Genomic DNA, 20,597 nt, shown 5'->3' on the forward strand with positions numbered 1-20,597 from the left:
GTGGAAGTATTTCCTTGTCTGCCATCCTAGAAAATTTTCTATTAAAACGTTGAGACATTTTAATAAAAATCATTTGCCTTTTTGGTTGACTAATGACATCTAACTGAACCTCTGCCAGGTTAACATGGAGACAGCCAACTTTGACTATAATTATTGAACTTCATAATGTTTGAGATGAGGTCAGCCTGCAGTGGATCTTGTGTAGTATTCAGAGACCATTAATATATTCATATGAATTTCTTGGTACTCGGAACATGTTTGGTAAATTTTCTGATACCAAGGTCAGTACTGTTCTGGCTCCCTACAGCATAGTTTTTTTTACCACCACATGCAAATTGACTCTTTCAAGCTAGGCCCCTGTATTGATGAATGAAGACTCAAGGTTGAAATAGTTGGAGGAGCCCCACAAGTTCTCCCAGGTATCAAACAAAAAGGAATTTACTTATGCAAACTTAGCTGCAGCATACATACCTCAGAAAAAAAATAGTCCAAATCGAAGTCTTGGAGGAAGAGTTTATAGACCATCTATGACTCCAGGCTGCAGCACTATAACAGCCATAAGAACGTAACATGCTTTTACGCGAGAGGCTTTTGTGGATAGAAGAATGTACAACAGGAAACATACACCTGACCTTTGTGATGATCATGTTGTCAGAACCAGCACCTATCCATTTATTAGTGACGAGGATGCTCCGTTTTTCGTGTTAAGCAGTAATAGCTTGAAAGTGAGGGCAAGGCTATTTACGAGAGGCTTCAGTTTTTGCTGATGCTGATGTGAACATAACTGCATTAGTTGGATGGTCCCTCACAGTCAAGCTGAGAACTTCAGGTCTTGAGTAATGTCCAACCACATCAAAGTCAAATTTTGCCCTAGCTATTTCTCCAAGATCTGGTCATGATTTTGATAATTATCAATATCAGATTTCTTCTCGAAAATAAGAACACAACTAAAGCAATCCACTTTATAGGGACGTCCTTAATAGTAACCGATCATAAAACATTTACAGTTTGTTACGCAACCGATATAGACAAATGAAGAACAGGGAGAATTTCTCTGACCCATCAGAACATAACTTTTTGTGAGTGAGTTGAAGTTTAAGCATTAACTTTTTCACAGTCAACTAGGATATAGCCAGATCAGGTAGTGATAGACACTTCAAGCCCTAACAGTTGAAATTTGCCTGATTTCCCTTTAGCATGTATTCTGTCTGTCCCAAATGTTTTACACACCTTTCATCGTGCACTTTATACTTTTAAATTTAAAAAATCACTCTTTTTAACATCATTACCGACCTTTCTAAAGTTAAACAAAATTAGCGTTCCAAGATTGCAGGAATTCAAACAATTTATGGTGAAGCCATGAAACGATCAGTCATGTTCCCATGAAAGGTAAAATATTGGAAGGGAATAAAATGTGGATGGATGGGGTTATAAGTACTAAGTGTTGCTTGTAAGCACTTTGGCACTGTTCATGAAATAGCTCAAAATAGAGGATGCTCTCTCTCTCTCTCTCTCTCTTAATGCTTTAGTGTGCTCTCAACCAAATATATCATTCATGCAGAGATTCAAGAAGAGTATTGCTGATGTCTGTTTCCAGTGTCTCCTTAATGTATTCGGAAACCAACCATCATAGCTACTTGGACTCAATTTCTCTAACATCTTCACTTATATTTGATTTGTATATTCTCCTTGGAAAATAACAGAAACTACTCTCTTTGGCAAGCATTAGTAAGAATGAAGTTTCATGGCATATAGAAGCATAAAATCTTAAGATGGAAGTGACAATTTACATACCTAGATCTGCAGAAATCAGTGCCTCCCCATCATAATTGGGTCCAGCCAAAACAGTTCCCAATGGTGATATAATGACACTGCCTCCAGCACAGACAACAGAATCGGGTGTGAGGTCTTCTTCCACGCCCAAAAAGACATACTCTGGGGGAGGTGGGTAATCCTTCCTCCGGCAAAACTGGTTGGCAGATAGTACAAAACATCCTCCCTCAAGAGCAATGTGGGTCATCGTTGCTTGCCAAGTATCCCTGGAATCAGCTGTTGGTGCACAATATATTTCAATACCTACAACATAAAAAAGTATCACGAGTTAATGAAAAGGTACAGAAGATGCAGTCAAAATAGAGAATTTAAAACATAAAACACACAGCAATCTGATTCAGCCAAACAATAACGAGAAATATGTCATATTAATACCAGTTATAGTCAAGCAATGTAAGTAACTTTCCATGACCTTCAATCACTACAATGAAAAAATATGACTTCATATCACTTAACAGCTCATGTCTAAACAGAATGAGGATATACAAACTCTACTAGAGTATTCAAATTGACATGGACAATTCTAGAACATGAAGATTACATGTTGCTGTGAGCAAACTACTATTGCAACTATGAGAATGAGCAGCCTGATACTATAAAACTCCAAAATGCAATATCAAGCACAGGCATGGACATAGAAGATGAATTACTTAGCTAAACGTTCAATAAAATCTCAACAAACGCATAAATGCACAGAAAAAGAGATGTTGGCAATGATCTATGCAATCAACTCTATCCTAGCACAACTCTGAATCAGCTCCTTTAATTGAGCTGAACTTGCAAAGTAAGCAGTGAATAAAACTCAAAGCTCGGATCAAAATTGGAACACGGCACAAACTAATAAACACAGGAAGACACAAAAACACACACCCATTATGGATCAGCCACTCAAGCACACATCCACACAGGCATTCATCTGTTGTCCAGCTAAAACTGTCATCCTGAGAGGGCCACCCAAGAGTGAATGTACTAATGCAGGAAAGATTCTCACCCATGCATTAATTGTAGGACTAGAAGTGAGAACTATCAGAATAACTCACCTTTACCATACATTGCAGTCCTTAGGAGTGGCATTCTATTTTCCCAACAGATAGCAGCACCAATTTTCCCAATCGGAGTCCCAAAAACCGGAATCGTTGATCCATCTCCAAAACCCCATACTATACGCTCCACCGCCGTCGGCATAACTTTCCTATGCTTCCCCATGTAATGACCTTGAGAATCAAAAAACAACACAGTACAGTAGAGTGTATATCCCTCCCTCTCAATCACACCCATCACCAAATACACCTTATACTTCCCAGCCATTGCAGCCAAACGGTCAACTTCTGGACCTATATTTTACATAAATCACCAATAACCACTTAAAACCTTAATCAATCAACAAATAAATTCATAAAAGGAAAAACTTTTAGTCTTATTCTTATATACCAGGAACATCAATGGCTGAAGCATGATACTTTCTGAAATCCTCTCTACCTTTAGCTGTACGACTACCAATGGTAGCACCAAAACTTGATCCTCTAGGATAACCACCAATAAATGCTTCAGGAAACACAACCAATTGAGACCCATATCCAGCTGCTTCAGCCAGAAATCTCTCAGCCTTATCTTTACACAAACAAGAATCAGAACTTAGAACATGACAACTAACAAAATAAATCTTCCTTTTCATCTGGGGCATAAAGAATCGAAGTACCTAGAGTGGCAGGAGTGTCATAGAAGACAGTGGAGGCTTGGATAACAGTGGCACGGACAGTAGTTGCTGAAGAGTCGGAACACATGTCTACTTCTGCAAAAAGTGGGGTTTCCGATGGTGGGGCAGGGACAAGAGCCATGTTGTTGGTCTGTGTGGAGAGCGCTGTTGGGTCTGCTGCTGTACTTGTTGTATGAAGTGATGATGAAACTGGTACAGTTGCTTGCATGACTCTTCTATCTCGCTTCTGTCTGGTACTAGAGAGTTCTGGATTGATCAAGCTTCTTATTAGGGATGGCGAGTGTCGAGCTTATATTAATGTCCTATCCATTGTTTATATATATAGATATGACTTCAGATTTTCATTGCAGCTCCTTAGACAAAATTATTGTGGATGGTTACAATAAAATTCATCTGAGTATAATTCATAATTAAAAGAATTATGAGAATGCTTTGGTATTTTTTATATTATTTTTTTAATTTTTTATTTAAAAAGATATTTGTATGTTTTCCATACATCTTAATAAGTCAGCCACACCAGGAGTGAGTTTTGTAATGATCAAATCTGATCAAATATTGTCTAGATAAATACATAAACATATTTTTTTTTATAAAGATATCACAGTTGAATTATTATTGATAATTAATTATTTATATTTTTTTTAAAAAAATTAAAATGTATAATTATTATTTATTTATTTGTTATGTATTTGGATCTGACAATCAAACTAGACTCAAGCTACTTAAATTTAAGTACTACGCTAAAAGTCTTATATTTAACAATTATATTTGATATCAGACCCAAGCATGGGCTGACAGTCATATTTAGTGTCAGACTAAGGCGCGATGGTTTGGCATAACCTCCAAATCTAAGCATGGGTCTGGCATGACCTTCAAACTTTTATGTATTTGGATCCGACAACTAAACTAAACTCAAGCTACTTGAGTTTAGATACTACGCCAAGAACCTTAGGTCTATCAATCATGTTTGGTGTCAGACCCGGGCGTGGACTGACAATCATATTTGGTGTCAAAGCCGGACACGGGGGTTTGACATGATTTCTAGATCTAGACACAGATCGGGCATGACCTCCAAACTTAGGTTTTTGGATTTGACTTTATTACTAAATTTAAAGTGTTTAAAATATTTTATATATATATATATATATATATACATGAGAGAGAGAGAGAGAGAGAGAGAGAGAGAGAGAGAGAGAGAGAGAGAGAGAGAGAGAGAGAGAGAGAGAGAGAGAGAGAGAGAGAGAGTTGAGTAGGTTTTTTAGTTGAACTTGTCAATATTTATATTTCACTTTTTTTTTCAATTTTTCTTCTATTTTTTGGCAAAACTTTATATTATCCAGTGATTTTCTACATAATCTTTATTTTGGAAGTTTTGTGACCACAAAAGTTTTGATTGGAAGGATGAGGTTTTCTTGGCTCTTATTAAAATCAACGCAAATTAAAAAATGAGTAAATTATAGTTAGGTCCCCTTTTTTAAAATTTTCAAGTTAGTCCTTTTAGCTTTAAAAATCATAAATTAATCCCTTCTAAAGTTGACTGTTGATTATTTTTCTAACTCACCCTTTTTAGACGCAGAAACGAGGTTGAAATGTATTAAGAAGTTTGATTTTAAAGATAATTTTATAAATTAAAAAACAGAAGTATTAATTATTTGTAAAAATTGTATGATGATATTTTTAGAACTCCCTTCTAATAGTACATGTTTCTTTCTTTTTTATTCACTTGATCACATATGAATAAATATTAACAAAGGATAAGAGCAAAAAAAAATAACAAGGTATAATATTATAATTTACTCCACAAAGCTTTACACATACACGCATGCGAATAGATTTTGAATTCTCAATCCAACAATAATTGTTCAATGCGAAAGTATATTTTTTTAAAAATTAAATAAAAATCTGTCTGGAAATAATTTCCCACATTTAAAAAAATATGAGTAGCAAATAAGATTTAAAAAACTGTGTAGTTACCTTTTCTTTTTATATAGTATTATTAACTCAATGTTTTCAAGTTAGGTCGACGACTTGAACTAATGATCCGGTTACGTGATCAATTGGAATGATGTTATGTAAGGAGGCAAATACTGACTCGGTTTTGAAAAAAACAATTATAGATTATTTAACTTGAATTTGGTATCTTCAACTTCTAAAAACCATGCACTTACTACTTTACTATTTACTGTTTATGTTTCATATATAAACCATAATATATTTATTTCTATTATGGTATCAATTATTTATGTGACTTGCGCTTTTATGTTTTATTAAAAAAATTATATATGGTAGTTTTTTATGTGTTTTCATAGTCAATAGATTTTTTAAGTGCAAATAAAAACGTTTATGCATATTTATAATCAAACAAATTAAAAACTATGTATATTGATACTTAAAAAAAACATTAATGCTAATTAAAAATAAAATTAAAAAAATCAATAAATAAATATAAATCAACATATTTAATCTTGTAATACAGGATATTTACTCGGTTGTGTTTTCTAAATCTTCTTAATTAAAATAAATTTTTTATCCAATCAAATGATAATAGAAAAAAAACATATAGATTAAATTTTTTGAATAAGATAAAGAAAAAAAATATTATAGAAGACTACACATATTAAAAAAAACTATATGATTTTTAATTTTAAAAAATAAAGTACATATATACAAAAGATTAAAACAATTATATATATATATATGAATCAAAAAAATTTCTTGAAAAACTAAACACACATTTTTTTAAAAATATATCTATCTAAAAAAAAGTTAAAATAAGCAAATTAAAAAAATCACAAATGAGTGATATTAATTAAAAAATAAATTTTAAAATTGTTTTTTAAAAAGATATTAAAAAGATATCAATAAAAAAATTAAAATAATAATAACAATTTTAATGCTGCAATTTAACTTGTCAAATTCATGATCTAGTTTGAAGACTCGAACAAGTTAAATAATATTTTTTTATCTTAAATTTATATAAATATAAAGTGGGCAAAATAAAAGTTAAAAAAATAACAATCATTTAAAAGAGATTCTATAAATAAAATAACATAAAAGAAAATTGTTAATCTATATATAAATAAAAAAAATCTTGGTTAGGGCCCACACACATGGGCCTTTCTTTATGTTGTCGTTTGTATTTTTTTTTGAAAAAAAATCAAACAAATCATCACCTGCTACGACAAACAATGTATGACCTAATTTTTCCAGAATTTAACCATTGTGGTAGTTAAAAAATCAAGCTAGATAATTCTTTGTCTCAAAAACATATTTTTAACCCTTTTTCAATAAAAAAACACACTCAAAAAACATCTTAAAAACTATAATAAACCTTTTAACGGCCTCTAAAATCCCTAAAAAGTTCCAAAATAAGCAATAAACCCAAAACAAAAAATCTTTATGATCTTAGATTTTTTTTAAAAAATTTCAAGGAAAAAAATCAGATAATATGAATTTCCCTTATCAAATGGAACCATTTACAAAAAAAAAATAAACCGTTTTGATGGCCTAAATCAACTTAAACAATATTTTCTCCCTTTACATTGGAATCCGACAACCTCTATCTCTCTTCTCTTTCAAGCTAGAGATTAAAGAATAAAAAAATAAAATTTCATACCAAAATAAAATTAATAAAATACTGAGGTATGAAGCATTTATAGTTTTTTAAATATGAGGACTAAGTTAAAAAAAATAAACACCTATTTATAGTGTTTTTTCTATTTTGATCTCAAATTTTTCATTTTCACTCTTAGCTAATAAATTTTATTCAATTTCTCTTGAAATTGACCTAAAAAGATGCAATCACACAAAAAAAAACATTTGAGGATCAAATAAAAAAATAAAAAAAATTACAAAGTCCATCTATAATAATTTACTACCATGTAAGAGGATGAACAAATGCAATCTTTCCTAGAAAAAAAAAACCTATGCCCTTTAGTTTTCTACTTAATTACCCAACAATCCAACCGACAATCCATTAAGTGGATTAATAAAATGACAATCCATAACTTGATCAAATCATTACTCGGAATATATGTAATAAAATTACTATAAAACTTTTATACATGGCTCTTTACTACCTCTCCTTATTGATTAATTTCCATTATTAATATGCAAGTATATTTATAATTCAATTAAAATATAAATCATGATACTAGATCAAATTCAGACCATCTATATATTAATCTTCAGAACTACACACACACACACACACACACACACACACACACACACATATATATATATATATATATATATTATTGTCTTCAGAACTTAAGTCTAGATGGAATCTGAAGATATATCTGAATTAATCTTCCTTTCCCTATTCTCCAATATGCCACAAAGTTCAAAAAAAAAAAAAATATTCCGAGAAGTTTACAATATTTAAAGGCATATAGTTGTGAGATATAATACTCAATACAGTAATTAAATAGAAATAGTTTTTACAAGCTAGTACGTAGTTCAATTGATAATAATCAAATGATAAAAAATTAATTAAAAAAAGAATATTCATAATTTGAATCCTACTACTTAAATCTCCTTCCACATGTAAGTGTTTAATCAATTGGAACTTCAAGTTGGCAGAAAGGAAACAAGAAAAAGTCCTTAAATTATTTACTAATTCCTCAATAAAAGCATATACTTCCTATTTAAATAAAGTTGACCATCCTACAAGATGTTTACAATTAAATAAATATATATTATAAATGAAATAATTAAACCAAGAGTCAAGGGATTTACATCCTGCATCACATCACTTTCGATTCTAATCAAAACTATCGATGCCCTTGATTTAAACTCCTTGCAAACAATTTTACTAGATAATTTTTATAAACTCTTTTGCATCTTAAGAAATTACTCTCGAATCAATCCACCAATTAAAATAATCTTACAAAATAATCACTCTTGTACTAATTCACTCCATTTTTAACATACCAAAATACGACCTAAAATAGGTTATTTCTATTCTTTTTAAATCCAAAAGAGAAAGCAAAATTGAGTTAAAAAATGCATGGAATTGATTTTTTTGTTTGATTTTGTGAAATTGAATATGGTTTGTTTTGGATTTAAGATTGTCATAACCCATTTTTGGGTTATTCCCCAATTCATATTTTTTCTCTTTTCAAAAAATAAAATAAAAAATAATTAAAAAATATTATCAAAAAAATATGCAATGAGAATAGAATGCCAGAGCACCCTAAAAATAATTAAAAATTGGTTGAGGAGATTTAAAATTACAAAGATTAAAATTTAGCAATATTTTATTGATTGATGAAAGCACTATTGACAAAGAATATTCAATTTAAGGAAGAAAAATAAAAAATCAGATGTTTAAGAACTCAATTAAATTTTATTGAAAGTTTAATTGAATTTATGGAAGGTTTGATTGCAAGAAAATTTGTTTTGGAGTTAATTTGGGCTTTAATTAGAAGAAATTAAAGTTTTGAGATCAAATTATAATTTTTAAAAGTTAATTCGCTCAAATCAGGGGATTAATTGCATAAATATTGAATTTTGATGGCCAAGTAAGGATTTAATTGAAGAAATCCAAAACCAAGGAACAAATAGAAAAAGACGTGTAAATAGAAGAACTGAAATTAAACCAAATCAAGAGCCAAATTGAATAAATTAAAAGTTTATTATGCAATTGAGGGTCAAATTGCATAAATTCAAGATCAAGGATCAAAGTGAAAAAGACACCCAACTTCAGGGCCGCTGTTTGATTTTTGACAGAAATGCAATTGCATTGATTTGTTAATCAAAATTACAATTTAAGACTTGATTGAACAAATCATAAATTGAGGACTAATTTGTATTTTAACATAAGTTTAGTGTCTTTTTCATTTAAATAAAACAATGTGTTTTGCTCAAAACGATGCTATTTCATTCATTGTTTAAAAAAAAAAGAGACTTTGGAATGATGCCGTTTTGAATGGTACCATATGTCATCTTCTTCCTTTAGACGTGCAGAGAATAGGGGAAGAAGATTTTTTTTCTCCCCTCTATTTCTCACTAACTCCCCCTCTCTCTTAAACCTTAAAAAGACACCGACAACCCACTTGCTTGCCACATGGTGGAAGAATGGAGGGGACGTATCCCTTGGGCTGTTTGGGGCGGCAACATAGTGGTCGCCCCTGTCCACTATCTTTCTCTATTTTTGCCTATAAAAAAAAAGGAAGAAAAGAGAAAAAGGGACGATGAAAAAATAAGGAGGAGAGGAGGAAAGAAAGAAAAAAGAGAGGGCAAAAGAAAGGGAGAAGATAAGGGAATAAAGAAGAAGAGAAAGAAAACAGGGGAGAAGAGGAAAAAAAAAACGCCGCCCCCTGCCACCCTCAGCTCCCCAACAGTATCACCTGCCATCGCGAACCACCAGCAACGCCACTGTTCCAGGTAACTGCACCTCCCTTTTCTCTATTTATTCCCTCACCTACATTTGCATGTAGAACATGATTCTGCATCAAATGTAGTAATGGTTGATTAATGTGCTCATGCATAATAACCAGTCCATTTGGTCTTGAGCTGGGACATTAGTCTAGCTCACAGTAGATGGGTCAGATCCGGCTCAGCCTAGAAAGGGTGAGCTAGGTTTGATCCACTTCATTTTTTTAAAAAAATTCAAAAATATTTATTTCAGAATTTTATAATTTTTCCACATAGTTTTTATGTCATTTTGAGTAATATCGGGTAGTATTTTTATGTCATAAAAATACAAATCTGGTATTAAAATACCTGGTTGTTGTCAAAACTTTCAAAAATTTTAAAAAATTAAAAACAGAAAAAATATTTTTATGCATAAGGTCAAGTGTCTCAAAGCTAAAAAAATTATATTGTGTTTTTTATATACCAAAAAACAATGTTTTAGCATGCATTTTGGCTTTAATAAACAGTTTATTAAAATCAAGAGAACATTGGCTAAAACTGCAAAAACCATAAAATTTTATTTTGTTTTGTTTTAGTACTAGGGATTACAAATTTATAAGTAAAACATATTTATAATATTAAAAAAGGTATTTTTTTTATTAACGGCATAGAACAATTAAGTTTTTACATGAAAATGTAAGGATCTCTTTACAGAGAAGAACTTTTCTTAAATCATAAATAGACTGACAAATTTTAAACACCACAACTAGATCTTAGATTTCATTAGACACAATAGTGCAGCTTACCTTAGGTAGAGCGTAGTTGGGGTGCTAATACCTTCTCTTTACGCAGCCAGTCTCCGTACCCCATCTCTGAGACCAATTAGAGTTCATAGTGACAAGAATACCAGGTGGCAATTCTCAATCCATATTTTATTGATTAGAGATAAGAAATTCTCGTTGCCTCTTTATATTTTGTTATAATAAACTATATATCTGTTTATTTTTATAATTTTTTAGGGTAGACAATTACCGCGACACCGCATAACTGCGACAAAGCTTGTTTGTTTAAGTAGGATATTGCACTTTGATATAGAAAGTTATTTGAGGATGTTTAATTGATTATGTTTTTGCATGATTCATAGAGTTATGAACATGTTAAGTGTTTTGGTAATTTAGGGAAAAATAAATAAATGATGTATTAGGCTGGAAAATTATTGATGTTAATTTTGTATGAGCATGTTTTAGAAATGACTTGAATATAAAACGAGTTTTTGAATGGTAATTAATTGTGTGAGAAGCTGTTGATAAGATTGGAAATTGTTAGTGATTGTTTGGTTGTGAATATATGAATATAATCTAGAGGATTTGATTAATTTTGAATACGTTATAAAGATGATTTTGATATAAGCAACGTGTGAAGAATTAGAATAATGAATGATCATATTATGTTTTTTTTAAAAAGATAAGGTAAAAAAAAAAACATTGATAAAATAATAATTGATTAATCAATTTAAAATGATATAGTTTAATATTAGTTCTAGTTTTTCATATATGCTGATCAATGAACAACAAGATCAATGAAAATGAATAAAATTAAAAATGATCCTTGTTTTCATTGTTAGATAATTGATCCAACATGAAATAGTTTAATATTAGTTTCTGTCTTTTGAATGTTAATTATCAAATGATAGGATCAGTTGATGAGAATATTTTGAAACATGTGTTTCTAAAAAAATTATTTATTTTGTTAAAAATTATTTTTTAATATATTTTGAATTATTTTGATAAGTTAATCTCAAAAATAAAAAAATATTATTTTAATGTATTTTGATATAAAAAATAATTTAAAAAACAATCATAATTACATTCCCAAACAATAATGAATTAATTGTTTCCATTAATTATTAATGAATCCGGGATCCTTTAATATTGGATCCGTTATTTAGATGTTGATAAGTAAATAATCATACCAATTAATACATGATCTCTTTAAATGATCCCATCACATCCCATGATAGAATGGTTTAATATGGTTTCATATTAGGACCTGTTCTTTAAGGGCTAATTAATAAACTATAGGGCCAGTTAATATAACTTTATTATTCACCGAAATGATAGATGAGCTGTAAGGTCCAATGCTAGACCCATTTCTTGGACTTTGTTTAATGGATAATAAAAACAATACCATCTATTATATGTGATGATGATATTTATATATCTTTTTTATTATATGACTAGCTCCTCATCTAAAATTTCTATAGAATAATTAGAGCTTTTAGTTATTATAAATCTAGATGTAAATGTAGGTTGCTTTTTATTTTTTACCCTTTTTACACTTAATTTGTCTCAAAATCCCCCGTGACTCCTTGCATGAAAATAAAAATATCAGCTGAAAGATCTAGGTAGCAGTGAAATCAGTGAATGGCCGAAAGAAAAGATGCAAGCTATACATTAACTTGTTAAACAATGTTTATATTTTAGATCTGAATTCTAGATATTTAGTTTGATTGTAAAAATTTTATTATGGCATTTAAATTTAATTCACTCTTTATATACAAAGGATCATCTTGTAGTTTGATTGACTTCATATCTAAATGTAAGTGTTATTTATTTTTAATTAAATGAAATTCTTATAATTTATGATCTAATAATGATAATGTATTAATTAGATTTAAATCATTACACACACATATAGTCATCATAATAATTTTTTTTTGATCTAGATCTTTGTTTTTTTTATTATTATAAAATTTTCATTCAATGTTATTTTGGATATCATTTAATATGGCATTTAAGCTCATTTTATTTTTTATATATTTTTTTATTAATGTATGTATTCGGGTCAGTTTATATGTATTTCTACTAATTTTATTAGTCATGAAATTAACGATCATGTAAACTTTTAATGACCCTGCGATCTGTAAAATTCAAACTAATAACTTTTAAAAAGCAAATCTAAAACTTGATCAGCTAAGCAACACTTACTCAGAATTATTTTTATATTTAAAAATTATCTTGTATCTTGGTAGGCTTCAAATATAAATGCAAAAACCTTCCTCGTTTCTTTTCAAATAATATATATTCATGATAACTGTTGTTATCCATTGAAAGAACACAAAATATTTTTCCATTGCCAAGAGTACTCGTCTAATTAATTGTTCAACGATGCAAAAATATTTTGATAGTATATATATCCAAGAATTCATCAGGATGCTTGATTTTTGAACATTCTAATTCAAGGATTTGAAGGAGTGCATTCATTGCATGAATAAGAATCCTAAAATTATAATTACTCTCTCGGATTAGCTAATTGGTTTAGATCGATGTTGCTAGGCCAACTTTTATTTTTGTATTTCGAAGTGTTTTAAAAATGTACCTTTAAAAGTGTATTTGATTGAAAATAATTTAAATTGAAGTTTTCTAATTGCTTTTAATAATTTTGATATAATGATATAAAAATTAAAAAAAATATAATAAATTATTTTAATATATTTTTAAATAAAAAATTATATATCACAATATTAAATATAATCTAAACACACTAAGAAATCCGGTCAAATGGACTAAATAGTCAAGTACTGACTTGATTTTGAAAAAAAGATTTTCCTCAACTCAAGTTATGTACATACTACTTTATATATATTTTTTTGTGTTTTATATATAGTATAATATTATATTTTTTTTTTTGTGTTTTATATATAGTATAATATATTTTTATCATAGTACCACCGACTAAACGGTCCGATCATTGACCCATTGGTGGATCAATAATGAATTAAATCCTCTATATTTGTTTAACTCTCCTGTATTGCTTAATTTCCATCATATGTGAATATATTTATGATGCAATTTAAATATAAAACCACAATCCTAATATAAAGTATAATTCTAATTTTGTAGACATTTGCCTCTCTTTTCCCCCCAGCAACCCTAGAACAGATCTTCTAACATCGTCAATTTTTCCTAGGCACCGGTCCTTATGCTAGCTTTGAAGCACGTCAAACTTATTTTTTTGTCTTAAGCACATAAAAACCTAGATATTGGGATATGAAGATATATCTGTTTTACAGCTTGTTAATCTCCCTTTCTATATTCTCCTTCATTAATAAAGTTCAAAAAAATTTCTGCCGTGAAGTTTACAATGAAATGATATGCAGATAGCTGTGAGAAAGATTACGTCAAAACTCTTTAATATCGACAAGAGCAACAGAGGAACACAACAGCTGTTCAAGGAGAAAGTATAATTTAGAAAACAATCTGCAGATAAATCCGACATGGCAAAAAAAAAGTGAGTAGGAATTAAATAAGATTCAAAACACTTTATTTTGATAATTAACTCTTTAATCACGAGATGTTTCATGCATGGTTACTTTTTTTTATCCCATTTCCGATAGAAGATCTCTTCCGTGATATACCTGGGCACATAACTGTTCCCATAGTTTCTCACTGCCCTAAAATAAATCCCATCATCCCTCACTAGCCAAATGATTTCTCTCGTAGCGGTCAATCCCTGTAGGTTGAAGTTTTTATTCTTCTGAAGATTATCTACAGACCAGAAAACGTCGAAAGAAGCATAACTCTTTCTGTCCTTGGACATAGAGCACCAAAACAATGTAGTTGCCCAGTAGAAGTTCTCTACGAAACGAAACACGAATCGATCCTTGCTCTGAACATGGTGGGGGCCAAGATCATCATCTTTAGACTTGCAGTGCACAAACAACCTCTTGTTATGGCTCAATTGATTGACGATATTTACTTTCCACCCCATCTTTTCGGTCCACAGGTCCCAAGCTGCGGAGGAGGGAGTCAAGGCATTTGCCAAGAGAAGAAACAATATTACTGTATATTTGATATCCATTGTTTAAACCCTTCTTTTTATTCCTAACTTTATTCCCCTGCCTGGTGTCTCAAAGCACTCTCAATATATATATAGTAATTAATGGCGTTACTTTGGTCATGCAATAAATATTATTAATTCTCTTTCCGGGTTCCTTTGGAAGATAATTAAAGCTTACTTCTCTCTCTTAGAGACATTAATTTCTAGATAATATCAGTTTATGATCTCAAAAATGATAGTGGGTTGATTAGATTTGATATAATATTTTTATAGCGTATTGACATTATATATATCACGAAAAACTTTTTTTGAAACCCATTTTTCTTTCCTTCTCTTTTATGCTTTCAGATTTCAAGAGTTTCTTGACTTTTTTATTTTATTTTATTGTCATGATGGTATTTTTTAATTTTCTTGTCGTAGATTTGAAGAAAAAATGACTTTAAGATTTGAAGCTCTGAAGCACTTCAAACCATTCTCCAGATATTTTCATTTTACAGTTAATTAATTTTCCTTTCCTTATTCTCCAACACGCCACCATGTTCAAAAAACTTTCTGTTGGGTCGAGCAAGTCGGCTTCCCAGGGATTTTATTTTTTTTTCATTTGATTTTTTTATATTTATTTTTCTTGTCAATTCTTTTATATCAATATCTTCATTTAATACTTTGTTTATTTTGAATAAAATTGGAATATATAATTTGTTTTAAGCAAACAAAATAATGAAAACAAATTAAGTCCACCACCCGGCTCATGTATTATATAATAGAGTAAAAAATAGTAAATCCTAGATCAATTCAATAATTAGCCACTTTATATTTTAAAAATATAATTATGTCATCTTGGATTTGTTTTTAGCTAGAGTTATATTTCTTTTGTTCATTTTTTTCCTTCAAAATTAGGCTATCTGGTATGAACTATTTCATCAGACAACATATTAATATGATAAGAAATATTGATGTGGTAGAATTGGAAAGGGTTTCTTTTAAGGGCTATCAAAATCGATCGGAATATTCCACACGTCATGTAATTATTATTTTTTCCTTCATTAAAAAATGCATAATTGAAAATGTGGGCATCGTTTTCTGGTGTTTTTGGCTTTACAGGAGGGGAGGGGGGCGTCATGCAATCAGACAAGGTGGAACCCAACACTTTTGGCTTCATGTTGAAAGGATGAATAATAGCCCTAGGGGCGGTGCATCATCGTGCTGAAAGTGCATAATTGAAAAACTGCATGATTGAAATGGGGGCGTCGTTTTTCTGGAGTTTTTGGCTTTACAGGAGGGGAGGGGACCGTCCAGCAATCAGACAAGGTGGAATCCATCACTTTTGGCTTCATGTTGAAAAGATGAATAATAGCCTTAAGGACGGTGCATCATCGTATTGAAAATGCCTTCTGATTGAAACGGATTGTTTTTGTGTTTTAAATATTTTTTTTAAATTAAATGTTTTTAATAGTTTTAGGTTACTTTAATACGTGTATGTGAAAAATAATTTTTTTAAAATAAAAATAATTATTATAATATATTTTCAAGTTAAAAATATATTTATTTTTGTGACTGTGGTTAAGTTTTATGCATGAAACCTATCAAAAATACTGAAAGAAGGAGAAAAATTAGTTTTTATTATTAAGTTTTATGCATAATTAGATTATACCTAACCTCAACTACAACTATTAAAATCAACATACATTTAGCTCAATCATGTTACAAGAGAGAATGGTTATTTTAAGTTTTAAAAGTATATACTGATGTTAAAAATAATTTTTTTAAAAATAAAATATATTATTTTAATGCATTTTCGAGCTAAAAGCGTGTTTATTTTTGTGATTGAGGTTGCGTTTTGTGCATGAAACCCACTAAAAAATTAAAAAAAAAATAAGAAATTTAGTTTTTATTATTAAGTTTTATACATAATTAAATTATACCTGACCTCAATTACAACCACAACCACTAAAATAATCATACTTGTAGCTCTATCGATGTTATGTGAAAAGACAACAAGAGAGGATGATTAACTTGTGTTCTTTGATAGAAAATAAATTAAATTTGAACAAAATCATGATTGCTGAGATCTTAAAAAAAACATTGGCATTTCTTTTTAATAAAGAATTCTAGTTGGAGATTGCCTCTTTAGGAATCGTGTCATACGCAATATTATATATATAAAAAAATAAATTTTTTTTGAGCTCGTAAAACTCTTTGTTTATTAAATTATTATAAACTATATTAATTTGACACCTTCTCCTCCTCCTTATTCTTCCTCCTTATTCTTTTATGACTTCTTCCTCTTTTCATCTTTCCCCCTCCCTTGCAATTTGAAAGTCAAATTCTACTAAATTCAACTATCTCTATGAAGTTAGCATTTGAGATGATAACAAAAACAGTCTCTGAAACAGATTTTCCTCTTTAAAATCCTTATAATGCTTTTGTAAAAAATCTCTTTCTGTTATCCGCAGTATTAAAACTCTCATCAAACAACCCTTTCATGCCACCAAAAAATATGTTTAAACATCCTTTTTTAACCACCATAAAATCCCTTCTACCTCTCAAGAATAGTTTCTTACTTTAGAAATTCCTTCCAAATTTCTACACTCATGGATTTACCAAGGTTACACACATCTTCATTTTGGTGCTCTAAGAATAGCCTTGTCTTATCATGGCCGTAAAGGTTTACCCATTGCAACAAGATAAGCTTTTCTAGATACCAAATATCTAGAATATCAACATGCATGTATTGGATCTTTTGAAACTACATTTAATTGTAGTACTGTAGTTGTTACTTTCTATTCAAACTTTAATATGGCTTTAGATGACCCTCAACTTAACCACTTTCTAAAAGTCCAACTGCAAATCACAACTATTGATAAGGTATAAGACACTTATCAAGTCACTTTTCATTATTAAATGGCTTATCGATTCCAAAACCATGCTTTTGATTTAGTACTTCCTCTTATAAATGATGCTTTGCTTATTATTTTTTATACCAATTAAAGAGCCACTTGTACTTATGTCCCATAAAAATCCCAAAAAAGAACTTATAGAAGTTACTACCCTCTTCCTGGATTACCAATTACGAAAAGCTGTATCTAAGCTCTGTCCTTATACAATCTATAGAACCCGAGTTCACCAAAAAGACTGATGGTATTGTTGAAATTATCTTTACGAAAAGAGAATCTTCCTTTTCTCCACTAGGAATCTTTTCCTCCTCCATCTTGATGATGCAACCAGTTGAAGATCCTCTCCCAGTTGATGTAGAATCCTTCTCTAAGGATGGTCTCCTAGTCTATTATTTCTCTTAGGATAGCCATATTTTTTAGGATACTTGTAATTGCGAGAGTTGCTGTATCCTAGACATGGATGATGAATCCTCCAGGTAAGAAATAACATCTTCAGGCAAAAATCTGAAAGACAAATACAATCAAGGAGACAGAACAATTAATATTTTAGGACAACTTTTTGAAAAATTTGATTATCTTGTCAAATATACTCCTTCCTCTTGGAAAACTCCAGAACCAATCCTTACAGTCTCCATGTATAAATCTATAAGTCCTTATGATGATGATTTTCCTGTTTTATAAGAACAGGAAAATCATCAAAGACAGGGTTCGAGCTCTTCCACAAGTTCACAGCCCCCAAGGTGTAGATATTGATGGACGCCCTAAACAAGTCACCCAAACCAAAGTAGTTCTTAATTGGTAAAGTCAAAATGCCATCGCCTAAAATTCTGTTCTTCATGGAATTGAATCTAAGGTTGATTTGGTTCAGACTAATCTGAGGAAGATAACAATCTTTATTGATTCTTGAATTCTTCATCTAAAACAACTGTGTGCTGAAATTCAACAAAAGATCTCTATCTTTAAATGACTATTTACTTATTTAAGCTTCTAATGACAGATATGTAGACCCTTAAAAGGAACAAGATATTAAGTCTCTTAAAATCCAACTCAAGTTCAGGCTGAATTAGCAAAATTCAAATCCAAGCCTTTACTATTTCATGAACCTCCATAATATAGGATGTCCTCCAATTATCCAGGCCTTTATTGGGCTAAACATTCCCATTCCTATAGTCCATAACCTCCACCTACCACAACTCAAATATTTAAAAACTCAAACACAAAAAAACTTTTCAAACATATCTCTAAAAGAGATAAAGGAAAAACTTCAGTATCAACCACTTCTAAAAACCCAGATCACCAGGCCCTATCATCTCTTCATCCTACGATTCTTTTGAATCTAAAAAGAATGAACATGATAATCCCTTCCAAAACTTTTAGGACCCTTATCAACTTATGATCCAGTTAAACTAACCTTCTAACCCTATCCAGTCTTTCTTTAACACTTACTCCCAACAAACTATTTCTAAAATCCTTACCTGTAAACCGTGTGACAATACCTCTAATGAAGTGACACTTGATGATAAAACTTCTATAACTTTTGAAGAATATTTCACTAAAGATGATTCTTTTAATTCTTCTGACACCTGTTCTTTACCACCATTACTGATGGCAAATCCTTTTTAGTACAGATGCCAAATCCCCAATCATCACGGACTCAACAAGAGCCTACCGAGACACTCACCTCCACCATAAGAATTAGTGTAGATGAACTAGTTTGCAGTGATGATGAATTAAATCTTAATCCTTGTCATCATCAACCATATATTTATTCTCTAAGCGTAGATGGTTACTTTACTCTGGATGGTATACCATAAGTAAAGTGCCGAGACAAAATCATTGAATTTCATTCATGGCTAACCAGCTATATGCTTAAGAATGGCACAACCCTCAGGGATACATTACAAAAATTCCTTGCAAAGTTCTTAAAAACCTTATGGCATTGGTTCCATGTCTTAAATGATTACAGATAAATGTAATTTGTGAACAAGGTGTCTCTTTCTGAAGCTTTAGGATGGCTACATTATGTATTCCTTGGTAAAGCTTTAAATGATAAAGAAATAGCATGGTATGAATACTTTAAATTAGAGTGTTGTTCTTATTTAAGATCTGATCTTTAAAGACATTTCAAAGAAATATACCGACGATATTATATTCTCTTTGGTTCGGATGATCCAAGCCTCAAACATGCCTTTTTGGCATCCATACCTTGAGATCTAGCTGATAAAATTTTTAGATTATTCAAATACCAAAAAAGAAGTTATTAACAACCAATCTCTTGACACCATATTTCATCAAATGTTGGAAGGACTCAACAAAATGTATGACAAACATAAATATTTCACCAAAATATTACAACACTAAGATATTACAGCTTGATAAAACTATGCTTCATGCTTGTAAAAGACCAGATTTGGTGATCAAATATTCAGATAATGTTGATTGCAATTGTTCCATTAAAATAAAGAAGCATTTCAAGAAAATCAATAGATTTTCTTTTAATGGATACAAGAAGAAATGGAAGTTCTTAAGACATCGCCAAACTAGACGCTCCAAGCATTTCAGTCCCAACTTTAACAAATATTTCTTTTGCAAGCGTAAAGGTCACTTTGTAAAGACTTATCTATAAAAAAAGGCCCAGTCACTAAAGTTAATTGATTTTCTAACATAAAATACAAAGTTCAATCTTGATGATAATGAAGTTGAATTCTTATTCTCTCTTATAGATGAGATTACTCTTGATAACATAACTGTTATTGTAGATGAAAGTTCTAATTATGAGATCTATGAACTTTACCAAGCCTAACCTACCATTACCTCTTCATATCTAATACTTTTAGCCCCTATTACCATCCTTACCTCTAAATATGCTAAGCCCATTAAAGCCATAACTTTATTGGACATAGGAGCCCATGGAACCATTCTTAATCCTAAAGTTCTTCCATTTCATTGTTAGG

The 20,597-nt window shown here is 30.4% G+C and overlaps 2 protein-coding genes across 2 annotated transcripts; both read right to left on the minus strand.

Annotated features, from left to right (window-relative positions):
* Positions 1-420: 420 nt before the first annotated feature.
* Positions 421-3,870, minus strand: LOC105112584 (bifunctional nitrilase/nitrile hydratase NIT4A). The gene is made up of 5 exons (XM_011008322.1): positions 3,533-3,870; positions 3,265-3,444; positions 2,874-3,167; positions 1,795-2,076; positions 421-889 (listed from the first exon to the last, which is right to left on the minus strand). Exons 1-5 carry the CDS (start codon positions 3,756-3,758, stop codon positions 738-740), a joined length of 1,134 nt encoding a protein of 377 aa, XP_011006624.1. The 5' UTR covers positions 3,759-3,870; the 3' UTR covers positions 421-737.
* A 10,220-nt stretch (positions 3,871-14,090) lies between these two features.
* On the minus strand, positions 14,091-14,680 carry LOC105119056 (uncharacterized). The gene is made up of 2 exons (XM_011017158.1): positions 14,328-14,680; positions 14,091-14,169 (listed from the first exon to the last, which is right to left on the minus strand). The coding sequence occupies exons 1-2, from the start codon at positions 14,678-14,680 to the stop codon at positions 14,091-14,093; spliced, it is 432 nt and encodes a 143-aa protein (XP_011015460.1).
* Between the last annotated feature and the right edge of the window lie 5,917 nt (positions 14,681-20,597).

The sequence above is a fragment of the Populus euphratica genome, unplaced genomic scaffold, assembly GCF_000495115.2.
Source record: "Populus euphratica unplaced genomic scaffold, PopEup_1.0 scaffold5.1, whole genome shotgun sequence".
Taxonomy (NCBI): domain Eukaryota; kingdom Viridiplantae; phylum Streptophyta; class Magnoliopsida; order Malpighiales; family Salicaceae; genus Populus; species Populus euphratica.

Excerpts from the sequence above, each read along its gene's own strand:
- LOC105119056 (XM_011017158.1), bottom strand. The coding sequence starts at position 14,680 with ATGGGGTGGAAAGTAAATATCGTCAATCAATTGAGCCATAACAAGAGG. Across the intron at positions 14,170-14,327 it reads GGGAACAGTTATGTGCCCAG|ATTGTTTTCTAAATTATACT; the intron begins GTATATCACGGA and ends ATTTATCTGCAG.
- LOC105112584 (XM_011008322.1), bottom strand. The coding sequence starts at position 3,758 with ATGCAAGCAACTGTACCAGTTTCATCATCACTTCATACAACAAGTACA. Across the intron at positions 3,445-3,532 it reads TGACACTCCTGCCACTCTAG|ATAAGGCTGAGAGATTTCTG; the intron begins GTACTTCGATTC and ends GTTTGTGTAAAG. Across the intron at positions 890-1,794 it reads ACTGATTTCTGCAGATCTAG|ATCTTGGAGAAATAGCTAGG; the intron begins GTATGTAAATTG and ends AATCATGACCAG.